Here is a 22920-nt window from a genome sequence, read left to right as displayed (position 1 = left end):
TGAAGCCAAGAAACAGAGCTATAAAAGGAGGTGAAAGTCGGTCGTTACATGGTTTTTATGTCGACTCTGGTCTCTGTTCTGGCAACAGAATGGGGCTCTATTTTGATCTCTGACACACTCCGCTGGAACTTTTGTGTTCTAATTGGTGTCTGTTTTTGCTGATAATAAAAATGTTGGTAAAAGTTCAAGCTTTCTTATCTGGCCCAAGTCTTGAATTTTTACACGACATTAATGCAACTGTGATAATGTTCTCAAGCACTGGGTTAACAGTTGAAACTTCCTGTTTTCAAGCTGGTCAGCCACATCCCCCAGCAGGTCTGCCAGCAGCCTCCCTCTTGAGGCCATTGTGTGAATTAAATGTCTATATTATACTACAAGGTTAGCTACACAGTAAAGTCAGCAGTAAGTCTGAACTTTTAGAGTGTAAGTTAATATTTAACACTACACCACACTAAGAAATGCAAATCAAGTTCTACACTAAGAAAGAAATAACATCCTATGTTATTCATAATTTTCTCCCATTAATTCACTCTTCATGAGTTTTAAACCTTTTCATTGACTCCTGCAATTCATGAAATTCACTAACATTTACTCACCTTAATATGTAGGGTAACATGGGGTAAAACTCCCCCTGTGGTAAGACGCCTTCCCACGGTAATTCTAACAAAAAACACAAAATTTCACAATTTTAAGGGGAGCCTTAAGAGAAGTTATGCAATTGTTTAGAGAGAATTTTTTTTTTTTTATAATTTTTGGTTAAAGTAGGAAAATTAGTATGTTTGGGGTGCAAACAGTGGGGGGCATCTTTACATTTGATGAAATTCAAATTAATTTGTCAACTGTAGGTATTTACTTTATATTATGTTACTTTAAACATGGCCATGGGCGTCTTACCCCACTCTACCCTATTCAATATTTAATATCAGTGAATGTCCACAGGAGCAGCGGGTATCCGAGGTGTTTACGTTACCAGGGTAACACACTGCGGAACTGACGTGTGCTTTAACCTTTGACGTATGCTTTAATGCCGTTGCTGAATGGAGGGAATGCTGCGTTCAATGCAACTCGGAAACCCAGTTCCGACCGGTCTCGAACGCGGCATAAGTTCCCTTAACCTCACCAAAAGCTAAAGAAACTCATTTTAAAATATTAAGGTACTTTTGTATATTTGTCTGGCTCTCAGGTGTTTTTATAGTTCACTTTGGAAAGTTCATGGTTGGCTTTACCTGTTTTCCACTCTGGACTTTCGCTGTATGTTTGAGTACGGCAGTGTGGGCGAAGCCTGTTGAAGGTAAGTTCATATGTTTCGTTACCAGAGCTAACAGTTTCTTTCATTCATTCATTCAGTCAAATGTCGAGCGATAATCAGTTAATAATACTAATATTGTTGTTAGGCTATACATTCATGCCAATAAAGCTGACTTGAATGAAGAAAAATAAGTTAAGTATCGACTGTGTCCATTGTTCTCCTGATAGTTTAGGCTAGTGTTGCCTACATGAACTGAAATGAATTGTTACAGCCTATTCTTCAGTAACGTTATGGCTTCGCTGTAACTTTAAAACAACCTATAACACTTATGTGATGTGTGGATCAGTTAAAGGCAGGGTAGGCAAGTTGCTTCTAAACACTTTTTGACATATTTGTTGAAACTGTCTTTATTCACCAGTGCATATTAAAAAGTTAGGCGCTCTGAAAAAGAGAGTATAAAACTCTGCTGTCTCTAATCCTCTCAGCGCTGCAGTAAACACAGCCGCTCGTGTCATTCGGACCGAATGCAGTGATTGGCTTGCTGACTGTCACTCTCCCTCGCTGCCATGGCTACCAGCCGTGCTGCTACAGGAGCTGTTTATTATACCATGTTTACACCTATCTTTACACCTTGTATCTAATCTGTTTGTGTAATTATCTCGTGTCTGCAGGCGTTGTTTGACTGTATGTTACTCTTTTACAAATGATGTAGCTGTGTGATTGTAGTTATGAGAAAGACATTTCAACGTTAGTGTACATAAACAAAGATGGCTAAAGGTCCACAAGTATCTGTGTTTCTGGTATACAGTCAGTGATGGTTTGGGTGCCATGTCATCTGCTGGTGTTGGTCCACTGTGTTTTCTGAGGTCCAAGGTCAACGCAGCCGTCTGCCAGGAAGTTTTAGAGCACTTCATACTTCCTGCTACTGACCAACTTTATGGAGATGCAGATTTCATTTTCCAACAGGACTTGGCACCTGCACACAGTGCCAAAGCTACCAGTACCTGGTTTAAGGACCATGGTGCCCCTGTTCTTAGTTGGCCTCGCCTGACCTTAACTCTCTAGAAAATCTATGGGGTATTGTGAAGAGGAAGATGCGATACACCAGACCCAACAATGCAAAAGAGCTGAAGGCCACTATCAGAGCAACCTGGTCTCTCATAACACCTGAGCAGTGCCACAGACTGATCGACTCCATGCCACGCCACATTGCTGCAGTAATTCAGGCAAAAGGAGCCCCAACAAAGTACTGAGTGCTGTACATGCTCATACTTTTCATGTTCATACTTTTCAGTTGACCAACATTTCTAAAAATCCTATTTTTTTGTATTGGTCTTTAGTAAAATTCTAATTTTTGGAGACACTGAATTTGGGATTTTCATTAGTTGTCAGTTTTAATCATCACAATTAAATGAAATAAACATTTGAAAAATATCAGTCTGTGTGTAATGAAAGAATATAATATCCAAGTTTCACTTTTTGAATGGAATTACTGAAATAAATCAACTTTTTGATGATATTCTAATTATATGACCAGCACCTGTATAAGATACCTATAATATAGTTTGACATTGTTTGTAGCTAAACCTACTGTGTGAACCTTTTACTGTAACTGGTGTTATGCCATTACTTATTTTACCAGAAGTAAAAAATCCTGTATTTTTTATTTCTACTAACTACTGTATAAGAGAGCAATGTCAGGTGTTATTTATCAGGTACAGCAAGGTGTACAACAAAAGTCCAGGAAGTGGAGCTTGTACTCATTGAAGGTGGAGAAGGACTAGTTATATCGCAGACCTCCAGAGGGCCATCCTCCTCCTCCTCCTCCTCCTCCTCCTCCAGTTGTCTATTACTGAGGAGATGCCTAGAAGTAGAACCAGGAGACCTGATGATCCCCGTCAACATGGGGTTCAGTCAGGTGTCCCTGCTCCAACTGTATTGCTAGATACAGCAAAAAGTAATATGGTTGGTTTTGAAATGTGGTAATCATGTCTGAGAGGTGACTGTGATATATTTAATCATCTCCACAGCAGCGATACGATGCTACGAGTAAAGTCTGAACTGTCTTCATAATCAGTCGATACATCTGGACACACCTCGTCTCTTCCTGTGTATACACTTATTTTTATTGATGTTTTAAAAATGATCTATTTGTGATATAGGTTGTAGTTTTAGTAGTATACAATAACAATAAACAAGTGTTATACCACATTTGGATGTCATTATTTCAGACATAAGACATAAATGTAGTTGCTTGATTGTTTATGCTGCAAGTGTAAAGAAAAGGCATTTATCATTTTCTATGTTTTATTTTAAAAAAGAATGAAAATATTATACAGAATAGGGAAAAATATCTTTGTACTTTCTCTACCCTCCTGGGAATAAAACAAAAACACAGTGGAGGGAGTTATTGTGTAGCAGCTGGTGACATTACATCTTACACCCTGCTAGGATTAAACCTCTGTATTGTCCTGGTGGATCAGGATAACAGTTGCATATCTTCCAGAAACAGCAACTTAGTATCACGACTCTGTGACCAAGTGCTCCACATTTTAAAGACTTTCAGTTTTATTAAACTTTAATTTGCATTTTCACAATTTTCTAGACTCAAAAATGAATCAAGAAAACAATTGTCAGATTAATCAGTGATGTAAATGATTGTTAAGTACAGCTCTAGATTTATAAATCTCATACTTAGACTATAATCTTCTTTATTAAGTAAATAACAGTTCCTGTTGCTGGAAATGTTTTGGAAGCAAATCAGAATCCAGACTTCACTCTCTTTTCAGGAGATTTCTATTTTCCCCCCATTTCTCAGGTCAGCCTCAGTTGATCGGTTCATCTCGGCCAATCGTGGTCTCTCTGGGTGATGACATCATCCTGCCGTGTCGTGTGGAGCCTCTGCTCAACGTGGAGGACCTGACGGTGGAGTGGTGGCGTCCCGACCTCCCGCGTGACCCCGAAGATCCACTGAGTCCGTACAAGCATGTTCACCGTTACCGTGACAACCACGATGTAGAGGACATGAATATGTCGTCATACGCTGGGAGGACGACGCTGTTCAAAGACGAGCTGAAACACGGAAACGCTTCACTCAAGATCCTCAACGTGAAGCTCTCTGACCAAGGAAGCTACAGATGTTTCATCCCACAGCTGGGGAGGGCTACGATTATTAGGATTGTTGTCGGTAAGTTTCTTTAGATTAAATAACTCTGCTGCTGAGATAAACATTTTATAGTTCACTTACAGATTTACAGTCGTTCTCTGCTTGGTGCTCAACAGCTAGCAAAGAGGGCAGTGTTTCCCAAATGGCAGGCTTTTTTAAGTGAAGACTGAAACTGATGATTTTCAGCCTCACAGAGCTGCTAGCAAGTCTCTTAGTCAAAGGTCAAAACAGACATCTGTAGAACTTAAAGGATCACTTTGTCAACAGCTTGTGCGAGCATTCACCTGTAAATGTTGTTTCTTTTTAATATTGTGTTGTCAATCGTCATCTGGGTTTTTTCAGATCCAGACACTGTTAAAACCTGGACAACAGAGACGCCGCCGCTTCCCAGAAATCTCCAAACTCCAGATCCAAAGGTGGAGACGGATGTTAAAGGTGAGGAGACGGTTCAACTCTGTGAGGAGAGAAAGAGTTCACATAATTAGTGCTGAATCACACTCAGATTTGTGTATTTGTTGTATTTCAGTTACTGTAACTTCTGTCTCTGTCTTTTTTCACATCAGGTGGTCGATCCCATCAGGGCGTTTGGATCCCAGCTGTGTGTCTTACTGTCCTGGGAGTCTGTGGTGGCGTCGCTGGATATGTGATTAAACACAAGCCACAAAAACTAAATGTGAGTCAGAAGGAAACTGATCACGTTGTGAAAATCAAACCAGACTTTTCTGGGAGACGACTGACTGATTATTAAACTTGTCCTTCAGCCACCAAAGTATGACGTCATGTGTTTTCCTAAAGATGGTATTTGATGTTAACGTTCTGCACTTCTCCCCCTCTTTGATCTTCCTCATCAGATCAGGGATTCAGACCAGCATCACCTCCAGCCAGAAGTGGATCCACTGGATCAGCAGGAGGGAGCTCTTCATGATGGACACAGATTACCATCAGAAGGAACATTAACAATGTTGAAGGAGACTTTAAACTAGCGACAGAGACAATGAACTGATTAGTAAAGTGTTTACTGAGGGAATATATCAGTTGAGAAGTAGGCTCACTTTCTCACTGACTTCAATACAATCTAACTTTTGAGACTTAGTTTTTTAAGAGAGAGACTTTATATTTATTTTTTATAGTTTGCTCAAACTTCATCTTCAGCTCTTTCAGTGGCAGCCAGAGATGACAGCTATTTCACCTCAAAGCAACACATGATGGACAACAAAGACGACAGAAGTGGTGGTGATGGAGCAGTGGATAAGACGCATGCCTGTGTTTGTGGGAGACTCATTGTAAGTCACTTTGAATAAAGTGTCAGCTAAATGAGTAAAAATGTAAAAATAGTCTGAAGTGCCAAGCCTTTCTTCATCATTGGGCTCTCCTGCCCTGAAGGAGGATAACTGTGAGAACCCTGTTTTGTTTGAGACTGATATATACGATTCACAAATTAACTTATTTTCAAAATGTTACTTAACTGTAGGCCTACTTAATAGACTACATATCAGTAGGTGACTTAAACCACAAACATGGTGATCAGGAGCCGTCAGTGTTTACTCAGTGGAGTTTTACTCTTCGCTAAATTGAAAACATTTAAAAACAAAGTAGGTCGCAGTAAATTACACCACCTACAGTGCGTCAAAACTATTCAGTCTGCAGATAATTCTTTGTTTTCACAACAGGCTAACTTCTCAGTAAGTCTTTACACTATAGAAATGTAGGTTTTAATTGTATCTGTTTGTTTTAATGTTTAGGCTTCAATATTTAATATCAGTGAATGTCCACAGCAGCAGAGGGTATCCGAGGTGTTTACGTTACCAGGGTAACACACTGCGGAACTGACGTGTGCTTTAATGCCGTTGCTGAATGGAGGGAATGTTGCGTTCAATGCAACTCGGAAACCCAGCCAACAATTTTAAGGGGAGCCTTAAGAGAAGTCATGCAATTGTTTAGAGAGAAAATTAGTAAAATTAGTATGTTTGGGTGCAAACAGTGGGGGCATTTGTCAACTGTAGGTATTTATTATACTTTATATTATGTTACTTTAAACATGGCCATGGGCGTCTTACCCCACTCTACCCTATTCAATATTTATTTCAGTAAATGTCCACAGTAGCAGCGGGTTTCCGAGGTGTTTACGTTACCAGGGTAACACACTGCGGAACTGACGTGTGCTTTAACCTTTGACGTGTGCTTTAATGCCGTTGCTGAATGGAGGGAATGCTGCGTTCAATGCAACTCGGAAACCCAGTTCCGACCGGTCTCGAACGCGGCATAAGTTCCCTTAACCTCACCAAAAGCTAAAGAAACTCATTTTAAAATATTAAGGTACTTTTGTATATTTGTCTGGCTCTCAGGTGTTTTTATAGTTCACTTTGGAAAGTTCATGGTTGGCTTTACCTGTTTTCCACTCTGGACTTTCGCTGTATGTTTGAGTACGGCAGTGTGGGCGAAGCCTGTTGAAGGTAAGTTCATATGTTTCGTTACCAGAGCTAACAGTTTCTTTCATTCATTCATTCAGTCAAATGTCGAGCGATAATCAGTTAATAATACTAATATTGTTGTTAGGCTATACATTCATGCCAATAAAGCTGACTTGAATGAAGAAAAATAAGTTAAGTATCGACTGTGTCCATTGTTCTCCTGATAGTTTAGGCTAGTGTTGCCTACATGAACTGAAATGAATTGTTACAGCCTATTCTTCAGTAACGTTATGGCTTCGCTGTAACTTTAAAACAACCTATAACACTTATGTGATGTGTGGATCAGTTAAAGGCAGGGTAGGCAAGTTGCTTCTAAACACTTTTTGACATATTTGTTGAAACTGTCTTTATTCACCAGTGCATATTAAAAAGTTAGGCGCTCTGAAAAAGAGAGTATGAACCTCTGCTGTCTCTAATCCTCTCAGCGCTGCAGTAAACACAGCCGCTCGTGTCATTCGGACCGAATGCAGTGATTGGCTGGCTGACTGTCACTCTCCCTCGCTGCCATGGCTACCAGCCGTGCTGCTACAGGAGCTGTTTATTATACCATGTTTACACCTATCTTTACACCTTGTATCTAATCTGTTTGTGTAATTATCTCGTGTCTGCAGGCGTTGTTTGACTGTATGTTACTCTTTTACAAATGATGTAGCTGTGTGATTGTAGTTATGAGAAAGATATTTCAACGTTAGTGTACATAAACAAAGATGGCTAAAGGTCCACAAGTATCTGTGTTTCTGGTATACAGTCAGTGATGGTTTGGGGTGCCATGTCATCTGCTGGTGTTGGTCCACTGTGTTTTCTGAGGTCCAAGGTCAACGCAGCCGTCTGCCAGGAAGTTTTAGAGCACTTCATACTTCCTGCTACTGACCAACTTTATGGAGATGCAGATTTCATTTTCCAACAGGACTTGGCACCTGCACACAGTGCCAAAGCTACCAGTACCTGGTTTAAGGACCATGGTGCCCCTGTTCTTAGTTGGCCTCGCCTGACCTTAACTCTCTAGAAAATCTATGGGGTATTGTGAAGAGGAAGATGCGATACACCAGACCCAACAATGCAGAAGAGCTGAAGGCCACTATCAGAGCAACCTGGGCTCTCATAACACCTGAGCAGTGCCACAGACTGATCGACTCCATGCCACGCCGCATTGCTGCAGTAATTCAGGCAAAAGGAGCCCCAACAAAGTACTGAGTGCTGTACATGCTCATACTTTTCATGTTCATACTTTTCAGTTGACCAACATTTCTAAAAATCCTATTTTTTTGTATTGGTCTTTAGTAAAATTCTAATTTTTGGAGACACTGAATTTGGGATTTTCATTAGTTGTCAGTTTTAATCATCACAATTAAATGAAATAAACATTTGAAAATATCAGTCTGTGTGTAATGAAAGAATATAATATCCAAGTTTCACTTTTTGAATGGAATTACTGAAATAAATCAACTTTTTGATGATATTCTAATTATATGACCAGCACCTGTATAAGATACCTATAATATAGTTTGACATTGTTTGTAGCTAAACCTACTGTGTGAACCTTTTACTGTAACTGGTGTTATGCCATTACTTATTTTACCAGAAGTAAAAAATCCTGTATTTTTTATTTCTACTAACTACTGTATAAGAGAACAATGTCAGGTGTTATTTATCAGGTACAGCAAGGTGTACAACAAAAAGTCCAGGAAGTGGAGCTTGTACTCATTGAAGGTGGAGAAGGACTAGTTATATCGCAGACCTCCAGAGGGCCCTCCTCCTCCTCCTCCTCCTCCTCCTCCTCCTCCTCCTCCTCCTCCTCCTCCTCCTCCTCCTCCTCCAGTTGTCTATTACTGAGGAGATGCCTAGAAGTAGAACCAGGAGACCTGATGATCCCCGTCAACATGGGGTTCAGTCAGGTGTCCCTGCTCCAACTGTATTGCTAGATACAGCAAAAGTAATATGGTTGGTTTTGAAATGTGGTAATCATGTCTGAGAGGTGACTGTGATATATTTAATCATCTCCACAGCAGCGATACGATGCTACGAGTAAAGTCTGAACTGTCTTCATAATCAGTCGATACATCTGGACACACCTCGTCTCTTCCTGTGTATACACTTATTTTTATTGATGTTTTAAAAATGATCTATTTGTGATATAGGTTGTAGTTTTAGTAGTATACAATAACAATAAACAAGTGTATACCACATTTGGATGTCATTATTTCAGACATAAGACATAAATGTAGTTGCTTGATTGTTTATGCTGCAAGTGTAAAGAAAAGGCATTTATCATTTTCTATGTTTTATTTTAAAAAAGAATGAAATATTATACAGAATAGGGAAAATATCTTTGTACTTTCTCTACCCTCCTGGGAATAAAACAAAACACAGTGGAGGGAGTTATTGTGTAGCAGCTGGTGACATTACATCTTACACCCTGCTAGGATTAAACCTCTGTATTGTCCTGGTGGATCAGGATAACAGTTGCATATCTTCCAGAAACAGCAACTTAGTATCACGACTCTGTGACCAAGTGCTCCACATTTTAAAGACTTTCAGTTTTATTAAACTTTAATTTGCATTTTCACAATTTTCTAGACTCAAAAATGAATCAAGAAAACAATTGTCAGATTAATCAGTGATGTAAATGATTGTTAAGTACAGCTCTAGATTTATAAATCTCATACTTAGACTATAATCTTCTTTATTAAGTAAATAACAGTTCCTGTTACTGGAAATGTTTTGGAAGCAAATCAGAATCCAGACTTCACTCTCTTTTCAGGAGATTTCTATTTTCCCCCCATTTCTCAGGTCAGCCTCAGTTGATCGGTTCATCTCGGCCAATCGTGGTCTCTCTGGGTGATGACATCATCCTGCCGTGTCGTGTGGAGCCTCTGCTCAACCTGGAGGACCTGACGGTGGAGTGGTGGCGTCCCGACCTCCCGCGTGACCCCGAAGATCCACTGAGTCCGTACAAGCATGTTCACCGTTACCGTGACAACCACGATGTAGAGGACATGAAGATGTCGTCATACGCTGGGAGGACGACGCTGTTCAAAGACGAGCTGAAACACGGAAACGCTTCACTCAAGATCCTCAACGTGAAGCTCTCTGACCAAGGAAGCTACAGATGTTTCATCCCACAGCTGGGGAGGGCTACGATTATTAGGATTGTTGTCGGTAAGTTTCTTTAGATTAAATAACTCTGCTGCTGAGATAAACATTTTAGTTCACTTACAGATTTACAGTCGTTCTCTGCTTGGTGCTCAACAGCTAGCAAAGAGGGCAGTGTTTCCCAAATGGCAGGCTTTTTTAAGTGAAGACTGAAACTGATGATTTTCAGCCTCACAGAGCTGCTAGCAAGTCTCTTAGTCAAAAGGTCAAAACAGACATCTGTAGAACTTAAAGGATCACTTTGTCAACAGCTTGTGCGAGCATTCACCTGTAAATGTTGTTTCTTTTTAATATTGTGTTGTCAATCGTCATCTGGGTTTTTTCAGATCCAGACACTGTTAAAACCTGGACAACAGAGACGCCGCTGCTTCCCAGAAATCTCCAAACTCCAGATCCAAAGGTGGAGACGGATGTTAAAGGTGAGGAGAAGATTCAACTCTGTGAGGAGAAAAAGAATTAACATTATTAGTGCTGAATCACACTCAGATTTGTGGATCTGTTGTATTTCAGTTACTGTAACTTCTGTATCTGTCTTTTTTCACATCAGGTGGTCGATCCCATCAGGGCGTTTGGATCCCAGCTGTGGTTTTCGGTGTCTTACTTGTCCTGGGAGTCTGTGGTGGCGTCGCTGGATATGTGATTAAACACAAGCCTCAAAAACTAAATGTGAGTCAGAAGGAAACTGATCACGTTGTGAAAATCAAACCAGACTTTTCTGGGAGACGACTGACTGATTATTAAACTTGTCCTTCAGCCACCAAAGTATGACGTCATGTGTTTTCCTAAAGATGGTATTTGATGTTAACGTTCTGCACTTCTCCCCCTCTTTGATCTTCCTCATCAGATCAGGGATTCAGACCAGCATCACCTCCAGCCAGAAGTGGATCCACTGGATCAGCAGGAGGGAGCTCTTCATGATGGACACAGATTACCATCAGAAGGAACATTAACGATGTTGAAGGAGACTTTAAACTAGCGACAGAGACAATGAACTGAATAGTAAAGTGTTTACTGAGGGAATATATCAGTTGAGAAGTAGGCTCACTTTCTCACTGACTTCAATACAATCTAACTTTTGAGATTTAGTTTTTTAAGAGAGAGACTTTATATTTATTTTTTATAGTTTGCTCAAACTTCATCTTCAGCTCTTGCAGCCTCTCTGGCAGCCAGAGATGACAGCTATTTCACCTCAAAGCAACACATGATGGACAACAAAGACGACAGAAGTGGTGGTGATGGAGCAGTGGATAAGACGCATGCCTGTTTTTGTGGGAGACTCATTGTAAATCACTTTGAATAAAAGTGTCAGCTAAATGAGTAAAAATGTAAAAAATAGTCTGAAGTGCCAAGCCTTTCTTCATCATTGGGCTCTCCTGCCCTGAAGGAGGATAACTGTGAGAACCCTGTTTTGTTTGAGACTGATATATACGATTCACAAATTAACTTATTTTCAAAATGTTACTTAACTGTAGGCCTACTTAATAGACTACATATCAGTAGGTGACTTAAACCACAAACATGGTGATCAGGAGCCGTCAGTGTTTACTCAGTGGAGTTTTACTCTTCGCTAAATTGAAAACATTTAAAAACAAAGTAGGTCGCAGTAAATTACACCACCTACAGTGCGTCAAAACTATTCAGTCTGCAGATAATTCTTTGTTTTCACAACAGGCTAACTTCTCAGTAAGTCTTTGTACTATAGAAATGTAGGTTTTAATTGTATCTGTTTGTTTTAATGTTTAGGCTTCAATATTTAATATCAGTGAATGTCCACAGCAGCAGCGGGTATCCGAGGTGTTTATGTTACCAGGGTAACACACTGCGGAACTGACGTGTGCTTTAATGCCGTTGCTGAATGGAGGGAATGTTGCGTTCAATGCAACTCGGAAACCCAGTTCCGACCGGTCTCGAACGCGGCACAAGTTCCCTTAACCTCACCAAAAGCTAAAGAAACTCATTTTAAAATATTAAATGATATTTAGGCCTGTCCTTGTAATGTTTTTCTGAAACACAGATTTATTGATAAGAATAGGCTAATTGTACTTTCTGTAATGTGGATGTGGAAACTTTAGAGCAATTGTTTTTTTGCTTGTAATTATCTAAAATCCTTTTGGGTTTCGGTTCATAAATGGATATCTGAAAAGGACTCTCAGGCACCAAGGTTAGAGTTTTGTGATATTAGATTTGGAGTTATATTGAAGGATAAAAAAAGAGACTTAATGTTTACCACACTGTGTCTAGCAACGCAGTCAAACTCCGCCCACTCACCATAGAAACAAAACATAGGCTACAAACAAACACGTCATCACACGCTATAAGGAGTACAGTGACAGTGACTCCTTCAGTAGTTCAGCGCCAGCCGAGCTCACTTCAGGAGGTACCTATTTGTGTGACTGTCAGGGGTTTTATGGTTCACTTTGGAAAGTTCATGGTTGGCTTTACCTGTTTTCCACTCTGGACTTTCGCTGTATGTTTGAGTACGGCAGTGTGGGCGAAGCCTGTTGGAGGTAAGTTCATATGTTTCGTTACTAGAGCTAACAGTTTCTTTCATTCATTCATTCAGTCAAATGTCGAGCGATAATCAGTTAATAATATGATAATATTGTTGTTAGACTATACATTCATGCCAATAAAGCTGACTTGAATGAAGAAAAATAACTTAAGGATCGACTGTGTCCATTGTTCTCCTGATAGTTTAGCCTATTCTTCCGTAACGCTATGGCTTCTCTGTAACTTTAAAACTAACATTATAACACTCATGCGATGTGTAGATCAATTAGGTTGATTTGCTGTTGATAGTTTAAGCCGTTAAAGGACACGTAACATAACAAACAGCTACTGCTGTAACTTAGTTTGGTAAGCCTACTTAAAACGAGGAGAAATCGGACAGGTTTGATTGTTTTTATAGAGCATCACATGTAGTATAATTAATAACCTGTAACAGAAAAGAACAGATATCTGAGTTTCACTCACATGTACAGATCTGTTACTAATAATTATGAATTTGGATTCAAGTTGGTGGGAAAAAGGGACTTAGTTAATTCATAACCTTTTCATCCTGTTACACACATGTAGTCTCTGTTATTCTCAGAGCTTTGTGAGATTTAGTTTAGTTTAATTCTTAAGATATTTACGTAGATTTGTCTGACATCATTCAGCTGTTTGTAGGATGATGACTAATTGGTGATGATTCACTAACTGACTCACTCATCAGGTGTTTTCCTTGATACCAAGTCAGGACTCAACTTTGGTTGATAATGTGAGATTTGATTCAATCTTCCTTATTAACAGCGCTTATAAGATATACCTTTTATTAATTTCCCTTATAGGGGACATTTCTTGTTGGCACAGCAGCACAGAGAAATGTAAAGGACAAAATACAATAAAAGTAGAGTCACTTAACTTTCGTAATACAATCAATAACAATAAGAAGAAGAATCATGTACAATCTGATACAGTCAATAAAGAGTCAAAAATCGTGTCAGTCCAAGGTTTAAATTTTCCTCCTTTTTCCAGGTCAGCCTCGTGTGATCGGGTCACTTCAGCCAATCATCGCTGCTCCGGGTGATGACGTCATCCTGCCGTGCCACCTGGATCCTGCTTACAATGTGGAGGATCTGACGGTGGAGTGGTCGAAGCCAGATCTCAAGCCCGACCCCTCTGATCGTCTGAGCCGGGTCGACTACGTGCACGTTTACAGGGACGGACGTGAAAACCTGGACATGAAGCTCCAGTCGTACTTCGGCAGGACGATGCTGTTCACAGACAAACTGAAACGTGGAAACATTTCTCTGAAGATCACCAACGTAACACAGGCTGATGGAGGGATATACAAATGTTTCATCCCCAAGTTAAACAGCCAAGTGAAGGAGTCGATTGTTCTACTTATTGTTGGTGAGTTTGTTTAGATGCTGATGGTCCAGATTGCAACACAAGGCAGAACTTTACTGTCAAAATGTAGTGAACATAGACGATTTCTGCACACAGGAAAAAACAGACATCTGTAGAAGTTAAAGGATCATTTGGTCAACAGCTTATGTGACTCTTGTGTGTAAATGTTTCATTTTAATATTAACAATAATAACAATTTTTCAAATCTTGTGTTTTTTCAGATCCACACTTTGTTAAATCCTCGACAACAGAGACGCCGCTGCTTCCCACAAATGTCCAAACTCCTGATCCAAAGGAGGAGACGGATGTTAAAGGTGAGGAGAAGATTCAACTCTGTGAGGAGAAAAAGAATTAACATTATAGTGCTGAATCACACTCAGATTTGTGGATCTATTGTATTTCAGTTACTGTAACTTTTTTCTCTGTTTGACTTTTTTCACATCAGGTGGTCGATCCCATCTGGGATTTTGGATCCCAGCTGTGGCTTTCTGCATCTTACTTGTCCTGGGTGTTGGAGTTGGTGCTGGATGTGTGTTTAAACAGAAGTTTCACAAAGTAAATGTGATGGAGAAGGAAAGCAAACAACTTGTCCCAGTATGATGTCACTCCAGATGAGCCACTTCCAGCCAAAGTGTCTTCCTAAAGAGCTCGTTAGTATTTGATGTTAACGGAGATGAGAGTGTTCTGCACATCTCCCTCTCTTGGATCTTCCTCATCAGTTCAGGGATTCAGACCAGCATCACCTCCAGCCAGAAGTGGATCCACTGGATCAGCAGGAGGGAGCTCTTCATGATGGACACAGATTACCATCAAAAGGAACATTAACAATGTTGAAGGAGACTTTTTAAACCATCGACAGAGACAATGAACTGATTAGTAAAGTGTTTACTGAGGGAATAAATCATTAGAGAAGTAGGCTCACTTTCTCACTGACTTCAATACAATCTAACTGTTTTTGCAACCAGTTTTGCAATCCCTTTTCAGACACGGAAGTTCCCTCTTCCTCTCATCACATCATTAGCGGCAGGATCGCTTTCAGACTTTATATTTATTTTTTTAGTTTGCTCAAATTTGACTCCTCCTCAGTCATTTTCAAGTCTTTCAGTAGCAACCAGACATGACAGCTATTTTACCTTAAAGAGACACATGATGGACGAAAAAGACGACAGAAAAGGTGGTGATGGCGCAGTGGTTAAAACACAAGCTTTGATGTGGGAGATCCAGGTTAAATTCTCACTGCAACACATTCACCAGTGTGTCCCTGAGCAAGACACTTCACTCCTAGCTGCTCCAGAGGTGCGACCTCTGACATATATAGCAATTGTAAATGTAAAAAATGTTTTTAGTGCCAAGCCTTTCTTCATCGTCAGACTCTTCTGCCCCCAGGGAGGATAACTGTGAAAACCCTGTTTTGTTTGGAGCTGATATACATGATTGTTTTCCAAATGTTACTTGACTGTAATAGACTTCATATCAGTAAGTGGCATAAACCACAACATGATGATCAGGAGCTGGTTCTTGATTCTAAGTTCAAATTGAGCCTCATTGTAACATCAGTTTTTACCAAGTGGAGTTTTACTGGGTTGTATCTCATAAACTAGTTCTTTTGTAGAGATCAGTTGCGAGTGTAAATATTTATTAACGACATACCTCCTTGTGCTAATATCATTAATGGAAGAAGACAAGCGGGCGGAGGCAGCGTGATGCTCGAGCAATGTCCATGCCTCGATGGTTCAGTGCTGTTTTGACATCAGAATGGGGACTTGCACAATATTAGGCATGTGTTCATAATGTTATAGCAACACAATAAATTATGTTTATATAGTGTGATTCAGAAGAAGTATCTCAGATTATTTATTTTTTAATGCAGAATTAAAGCTACAGCTGTCTATCACCTTCAGAGCTTTATTAACTTTTATAAGGAAATAAACTGAAACAGTAGAAACATTAAATGTGAACGACCTCTTGCACTTTAAATTAGTTTGTATGATCTACCTCTTGTGTTGTGCTTTTAAGCTGTGAGTCTCAAAACAGTGGAATTCAATGTTTGTTCATTCTGTTTTATAGACATTATGATTTTATACAGTACGTTCAAGTTAATTAAAATATTTTTTACAATTTTGGTGCACTATTATTATTTTATAGTAGCCAAATAAATCACATTTCCAAGTGACTACAGTGTGTTGGCTTAATTCTTTCTGCTGTCTCTGCATTAAGGTGAATGCTGAATTGTTTTATATAGAAAGTCAGGTCAGCCCCTCAGTTTCTCCTGGAGGCTCTCAGAGCTCAGCTGAATATGAAGGGACCGAATGCCCCTAAACTTTGCATTAGTTTACCTCAGACTATAATTCACCACAAATATGAATTATGTTCACTTGCTTTCTTTAAACTGAATTTTTGCTTTATCGTTGATTCTATTTCAGTTTAGCAGATTGTTTGTTTATTGTGGTTTATTATTGTTAGAGTGAAATACTTCCTGAACCTTATTTTATATTCTGAGCATGGTTCTCAGTAACACGTGATACATTTGGCGTATCTCAAGAGGTTAAAATAGCAAGTCCTTTATGTAAACCTGCCTCTCTAAGATCATCCTAAATGTATATACATTTATTTGCTTCTCTCCATCACTCTCTTCAAGTCGCAACTTTGGAAATGTAAACTTTGTCCTGTTGTGCGGCTCCCTCTAGTGTTAAAAAGTGTCCTTAAACAAGTAATGAACAGAATGTCGAAGCTGTAGAGATGGAGGAGGTGTTTCCTTTCTTTAGCTTTGAACATTGAAAGAAATGTTGGTCTTGTTTTCTGGGATTAAACATTAATACTGCATAAAGATGAAGTTCAGTGTGGACTCCTACAGCTCCTGTATGTCAAATTGTGTAAATAATGAACGGAAAATGTGAGGGAATATGATGGCTTTAAGTTGCTACAATCGCCTAATTACACGGCGTTTTGCTATGTAAATAAAGTCCTTCTATTTATTTATTATTTTTTACAACGATTACATCTAAGATTTAAGTTTACCACACTCTAGCTAGGTCGATTTGAATTTATGATTTAAGTCTTTGTGGTTTGCTCTGAAAAACCACAAAATAATACTACTACTACTAATAATAATAATAATAAAGCAGCCTATGAAAAGGTCTGTAAAAGACAAATTCTGGGAAACAGTTGACCAAATTTCCAGTCATGGAAAACACATGGAAAATTCAAGTGTCCTGGAAAATTTTGTGTCGGTCTGGAAAATAATTTTAACATTGTTGTGGTTGCTTGGTTATGTTGCACAGGTTGGATGACATTAATGACAGAAACTCTATTGGAAGGATCCTCCAAAGGTAAATATGCTGGTTGGTAACTTTTTATTGGGTTTAAGGATTAACGTCTTCAACTTGTGATGCTGCAGCTTGTTTTAAACAGTAGAATAATGTTAAGTTGGTTAAAATGTTTGTTCAGATGTTGATGTTGATGCGCTTGCGCGCTTGATTTGCCTGGAAGGTTCAAGGTTTGTGTTTCAGCCAGAGCAGTTGTTTCAAACGTGTTGAGTATTGTTGAGAAAGTGGGATAAGAATGAATAAAGCCAGAGTCAGGACAGTGAATGCGAGCCCAACTGAATGTACATCAAATACTGGCTAACATCACTTTCCCCCCTTTGTTAATAGCATTATCTTCAACCCCGCGACCCGATCCCGGATAAGAATGAAGATGGATGGATGGATGGACTGCCTCTTCAAACATGCATTATGATAAAAATGGACCGTGATGGGAAACTTTTTAGCCGTAGTACCTCACATTTGTTATAAAGGCACTAATTTGGTTTGGTGTGGGAGACCTGGGTTCGATTCCCACTGTGAGACATCCACCATTGTGTCCCTGAGCAAGACACTTAACCCCTAGTGGCTCCAGAGGACTTCAGACTTCGGCAGAGAGGCACAGTTTGATCCCTGTCTCTCCTACAAGCAAGATCATCACTGGAAAAGTCTAGAAAAGAGTGGCAATCCCGAGAAAGTATTATGTAAAGAGACAGGGAGAGGAGATTATATATGTAAATACATTAGTCATAATAGCGTTACCAAACATCACATACTGATGAGTCATGCGAACTCGTCAGAAAGAAGCTACTGGGGCCTACCCCCCTCCGCCACGTGACTTTACGAGTGCTACGTAAATTAAAGAAGCTGAGCAGGACACGTTCGCCAGTCGCGCTCACGTGAGGAGGCAGTCGTGTGTTTGTCTGACTCTTAGCTGTTCTATGTTTCTCTTCGGGAACTCCATGCTTGACTTTACCTTTTTGCCGCTCTGGACTCTGACTATATGTTTAAGTACGGCTGTCTGGACACCCTTAAAAGGTAAGTTCATCACGCTGCTATTGACTGTTAACTGCATTCATTCATTCACATTTCCACCGGTGCGTTAATAAGATAAATGAAATGAAGTTAATTAAGTCGCGACTTTGTCCATTGTTCTAGGCCTACTGATGGTTTTTAGTGTCTATAAACTGAAAATAATTGTTCGGTTCAGTAACTTTAAGGATTTACTGGAAGTTATAACATGGATGTAGGCCCATGTGTGGAGGATATTATCAGCGGTAGGCCTAATATCAATTAAGTTGAGCCACTCATTGCTGTTAAAGCCGTAAAACTATAAGTAACTTAACATAACAAACAGCTGCTGCTGTGGTTAGGCTACTTAAAACGACTAGAAATCGGGAAGGAATAGGCTTATTTAATTGATTGATTTTTATACAGCAAAATAAGTCAAACAATAATCTGTGTAATGTTAAAGAAAACAAACAGACATCTTCGTTTTACTCACATGTACAGAAATATTACTAATACTTTTCAATCTGGATTCAGGTTGTCGCTTCAGGTTGATTGGAAAGAGGGACTTGCGTATAAATATAAGTGATATAAATCGGGTTCCCCGCGGCCCTGATGCAGGATAAGCGGTTGCCGATGGATGATGGATGGATAAATCGGGTTGTAATTCATACGCCAGCTGTTAATTCATAAGTTCTTCCATAGAAACCCTGTTAACCACGTGTTGTCTGTCCCTATTATTCTCAGAGCTATGTGTGATTTAGGAGAGCAGATATACTTAGGACTGACTCAGTGGTTTATGTTACTGACAATGACTCAGTGATTATTCAATAACTGACTCAGAGGAAATCATGCTTTTCCTATAGTTAAATACAAAAGGCTCAGTGATTTTTGGGACACATGTAACCTCCTGATAACCCTTAACAAACTGAAATCAGGAAACATGAGGCCCCTGGCACAGAGAACAGATCCTGAAAAACAGGATAAAATCATCATTATATCCAGGACATGATGTATATCACAGAATATAATGCAGTAGACCTAAAGAAGGCTTTCAAACATTCTGTATTTCTTTCATTTAGTCTTCCCTCCTCTTTTGTGTCTTTTTATTTGGTTTAAATTAACCTCTTTAAATGTGTACAGGGCACCTTTTCCTGGACTTAAACTTTCTTTCAGAATCAGTCCCACATATCTGTGTTCCCTGACATCTCCAGAAAACACTGTAATATCACAAGACTAACATCATCATTTAATCACTATTCAATCTGCTGTGCAGAGTTGATTTACATTTATTCTTTTAGCTGACGCTTTTATCCAAAGTGACTTACAGTTGCTATACATGTCAGAGGTCGCACGCCTCTGGAGCAACTAGGGGTTAAGTGTCACAGGGGGGAGTCTCTCACACCAAAGGCATGTGTCTTGTGACAGAACAAATTAACCACAAGCAGTCCAGGTGATATCTGTCACACATGTTTATTCAGCTTGTGACCCCTTGTTCCTTTTTATTTTTGGTGATATAATCATGCATAAATATTTCCCCTTGTCTTACTTGACAATAAACTGAAAATATTATCTGTCATTTAAAAAAGCTTTTAAAAAGTTTGAAATACTTTGGCCTTCAGGAAACTGTAGTGATGGAAATTAGTTGCAGTTATTATTAGCGGGAAATTTGGTAGAAATTTACCGAAACACTTTGGTTAATCATAATAAAATGAACACAGCAGATCAGAGTTCAAGGTTTAAATTTTCCTCCTTTTTCCAGGTCAGCCTCGTGTGATCGGGTCACTTCAGCCAATCATCGCTGCTCCGGGTGATGACGTCATCCTGCCGTGCCACCTGGATCCTGCTTACAATGTGGAGGATCTGACGGTGGAGTGGTCGAAGCCAGATCTCAAGCCCGACCCCTCTGATCGTCTGAGCCGGGTCGACTACGTGCACGTTTACAGGGACGGACGTGAAAACCTGGACATGAAGCTCCAGTCGTACTTCGGCAGGACGATGCTGTTCACAGACAAACTGAAACGTGGAAACATTTCTCTGAAGATCACCAACGTGACGCCGGCTGATGGAGGGAGATACAAATGTTTCATCCCCAAGTTAAACAGCCAAGTGAAGGAGTCGATTATTCTACTTATTGTTGGTGAGTTTGTTTAGATGCTGATGGTCCAGATTGCAACACAAGGCAGAACTTTACTGTCAAAATGTAGTGAACATAGACGATTTCTGCACACAGGTCAAAAACAGACATCTGTAGAAGTTAAAGGATCATTTTGTCAACCTTTATGTGACCGTTCTCCTATAATGGTTGTTTCTTTTTAATATTGTGGTGTTAATCTTTTAAATCTGTTTTTTCAGATCCAAACTTTGTAAAATCCTCGACGACGAGACGCCGCTGCTTCCCACAAATGTCCAAACTCCTGATCCAAAGGAGGAGACTCATGTTAAAGGTGAGGAGACGGTTCAACTCTGTGAGGAGGAGAGAAAGAATTAACATTATTAGTGCTGAATCAAACTCAGATTTTTGTATTTGTTGTATTTCAGTTACTGTAACTTCTCTCTATCTCTCTCTTTTTTTCACATCAGGTGGTCGATCCCGTCTGGGCATTTGGACCCTGGTTGTTTTCTGCATCTTACTTGTCCTCAGTGGTGGAGTCAGTGGACATTTTCTTAAACACAAGCTTAAAAAACTAAATGTGAGTCAGAACTGATCCTGTAAATCAGACCAGACTTTTCTGGACCCCAGACGAGCCACTTCCAGCCAAGGTGTCTTCCTAAAGAGCTTGTTGGTATTTGATGTTAACGTTCTGCACTTCTCCCCCTCTTGGATCTTCCTCATCAGATCAGGGATTCAGACCAGCATCACCTCCAGCCACAAGTGGATCCACTGGATCAGCAGGAGGGAGCTCTTCATGATGGACACAGATTACCATCAGAAGGAAAATGAACATCATGCTGTTTTGAAGATGACTTGAAACTAGGGACTCATTAGTAAAGTCTTTACTGAGGTAATCAATCAGGTGACAAATAGGCTCATTTTACTATTGATTTCTGTACAATCTGCCTTTTTTTGCAACCAGTGGCGTTGCCCCCTGCTGGACGTTAGAAATCAATAAGAATGTATTCACAGAGCACTTTAAACATCCAAATAGGAGACAAAGTGCTGTACAGAAATGTAAATAAGAGACTAAATACATAGCTCACATAACGCAGAATATACAAGTAAAAACACCAACAACCATACAATAAAACAATAAAATCAATACAATCGAGGGGGGGGTAAAATTCTAAAAATGTCAACTTCAGGTTTCAAAGGCCAGGGAAAAGAGGTGGGTTTTAAAAACAGAGAGTGAAGATGTCTGTCTGATGGGCAGAGGTGGATCATTCCACAGTGTAGGAGCTGCAAGAATAAAGAAATACAGATGAAGAATCAGACCAGATAGTATTATTTTTTTTTATTTATTTACATGGAGCAATAAGGAGCTGGGACTGTTACTGAATGTTACACTGTGGCGGCGGAAAACAGACTTGGAGTTGCCGCAAAGTAAACAGCGACATGCACAGTACAAGTGTAGGCAGATAAGTGTTATTTGCACGGTACAGAATATTTCAATAAATATACCAAATCAAAAACTCTGTCAGTAGCTTCGTGCGTCTGCTTTACATGACGTATGAGACCCAATCAGAGTGCCGAGCGTGCGCGTCTGCGTCATCGTTTATAAAGTCCTCTGTTTTTGCCCGTCTTCACTAAAACGCCCTCCGGAGTTTCAAAACGAAAAACAGAGTCGGCAACTTTTCCAAAGGTCTTCGTTTTCGTTGCTTTTGTCTGGACGGGAGTTGCAAACGTAGCAATAGATCTCAGTTTTAAAACGAAAACACAGTGTGGTGGGTCAGAAGTTGATCGGCTGACCTGAGGGTTTGCACCTCACAAACTAGTTCTTGTAGACATTGGGTGTAAATATTTAGTTACAACATACCTCTTACTACAAAACCAAAGGCAAAAGGGTGCCCACACAATAAATATTAGGCAGGTGGTCATGATGTTATGGCTGCTCGGTGTGACACAGCTAAAAGTGTTAAAACAGTGTGATCCAGAAGAGGATCATGTCTCATTTGTTTATGGCTATTTATGTTCAAAATGAGGTCAAGTCTTCCCCAGTGATGGTGGACTGCATGTGTGAGCTCAAATAAAACCTTTTTAATATACAGAATTCAAGCTGCAGATGTCTGAAACCTTTCGGAGCTAAATTTACTTTATAAGGAAAGAAACTCTCACTGGAGTTATGTTTTTATACCTACATTGTTCTTTTGTTATTGCTATTCAGCATTAGTCAGATGTTTCCATACAATGTATTCCAGAAACAGCGCACACACATCCTTTATTAATGATGTTTTTTCATGGTTGTATTGTTTTTTTTATTTGAAACACTGAAATACAAGTTGGTCTTGTTTCCTGATGTTGAACATTAAACGACCTGTTGCACTTTAAATTAGTTTATAAGACTTACCTCTTGTGTTGCCTTGTGTCTTGAGTACAAATCTGAGAAAAATTCAATGTTTGTTAGTAGATTATGTTTTAGAAACATTTTGATTTTGTCCAGTACGTTCAGGTTACGTAAAGTGGAACTTTGTGCAGTATTATCCTACAGGAGCCAAATCACATTTGCAAATGACTACAGTGTG

The 22920-nt window shown here is 39.6% G+C and overlaps 3 protein-coding genes and 1 long non-coding RNA gene across 4 annotated transcripts; all 4 read left to right on the top strand.

Moving 5' to 3' along the window:
• The first annotated feature begins 1040 nt into the window (after positions 1–1040).
• LOC119900145 (selection and upkeep of intraepithelial T-cells protein 1-like) lies at positions 1041–5461 on the top strand. The gene is made up of 5 exons (XM_038714903.1): positions 1041–1291; positions 4068–4436; positions 4758–4850; positions 4979–5088; positions 5267–5461. Exons 1-5 carry the CDS (start codon positions 1213–1215, stop codon positions 5396–5398), a joined length of 783 nt encoding a protein of 260 aa, XP_038570831.1. The 5' UTR covers positions 1041–1212; the 3' UTR covers positions 5399–5461.
• Positions 5462–5755: 294 nt separating this feature from the next.
• Positions 5756–14889, top strand: LOC119900142 (selection and upkeep of intraepithelial T-cells protein 1-like). Its single transcript, XM_038714901.1, has 8 exons — positions 5756–6868; positions 9677–10045; positions 10366–10458; positions 10587–10705; positions 10884–11321; positions 13556–13933; positions 14152–14244; positions 14376–14889. The coding sequence occupies exons 1-5, from the start codon at positions 6790–6792 to the stop codon at positions 11013–11015; spliced, it is 792 nt and encodes a 263-aa protein (XP_038570829.1). The 5' UTR covers positions 5756–6789; the 3' UTR covers positions 11016–11321; positions 13556–13933; positions 14152–14244; positions 14376–14889.
• A 3291-nt stretch (positions 14890–18180) lies between these two features.
• Positions 18181–20618, top strand: LOC119900143 (myelin-oligodendrocyte glycoprotein-like; the record flags this gene model as incomplete). Its single annotated transcript, XM_038714902.1, has 3 exons — positions 18181–18270; positions 20003–20380; positions 20596–20618. Coding segments are annotated over exons 1-3 (477 nt in total), but the record flags the coding sequence as incomplete, so codon positions are not given.
• A 5-nt stretch (positions 20619–20623) lies between these two features.
• LOC119900144 lies at positions 20624–21183 on the top strand. The gene is made up of 3 exons (XR_005444009.1): positions 20624–20687; positions 20824–20933; positions 21080–21183. It is a non-coding gene; the product is annotated as an uncharacterized LOC119900144 (long non-coding RNA).
• Positions 21184–22920: the final 1737 nt, after the last annotated feature.

This window comes from Micropterus salmoides, unplaced genomic scaffold, assembly GCF_014851395.1.
Source record: "Micropterus salmoides isolate LMB-PRFRI ecotype aquatic unplaced genomic scaffold, ASM1485139v1 Ms_hic_scaffold_1273, whole genome shotgun sequence".
In the NCBI taxonomy this organism is placed as follows: domain Eukaryota; kingdom Metazoa; phylum Chordata; class Actinopteri; order Centrarchiformes; family Centrarchidae; genus Micropterus; species Micropterus salmoides.
Note: the sequence above shows the minus strand (reverse complement) of the source record. Positions and strands in the feature narration are given on the sequence as shown.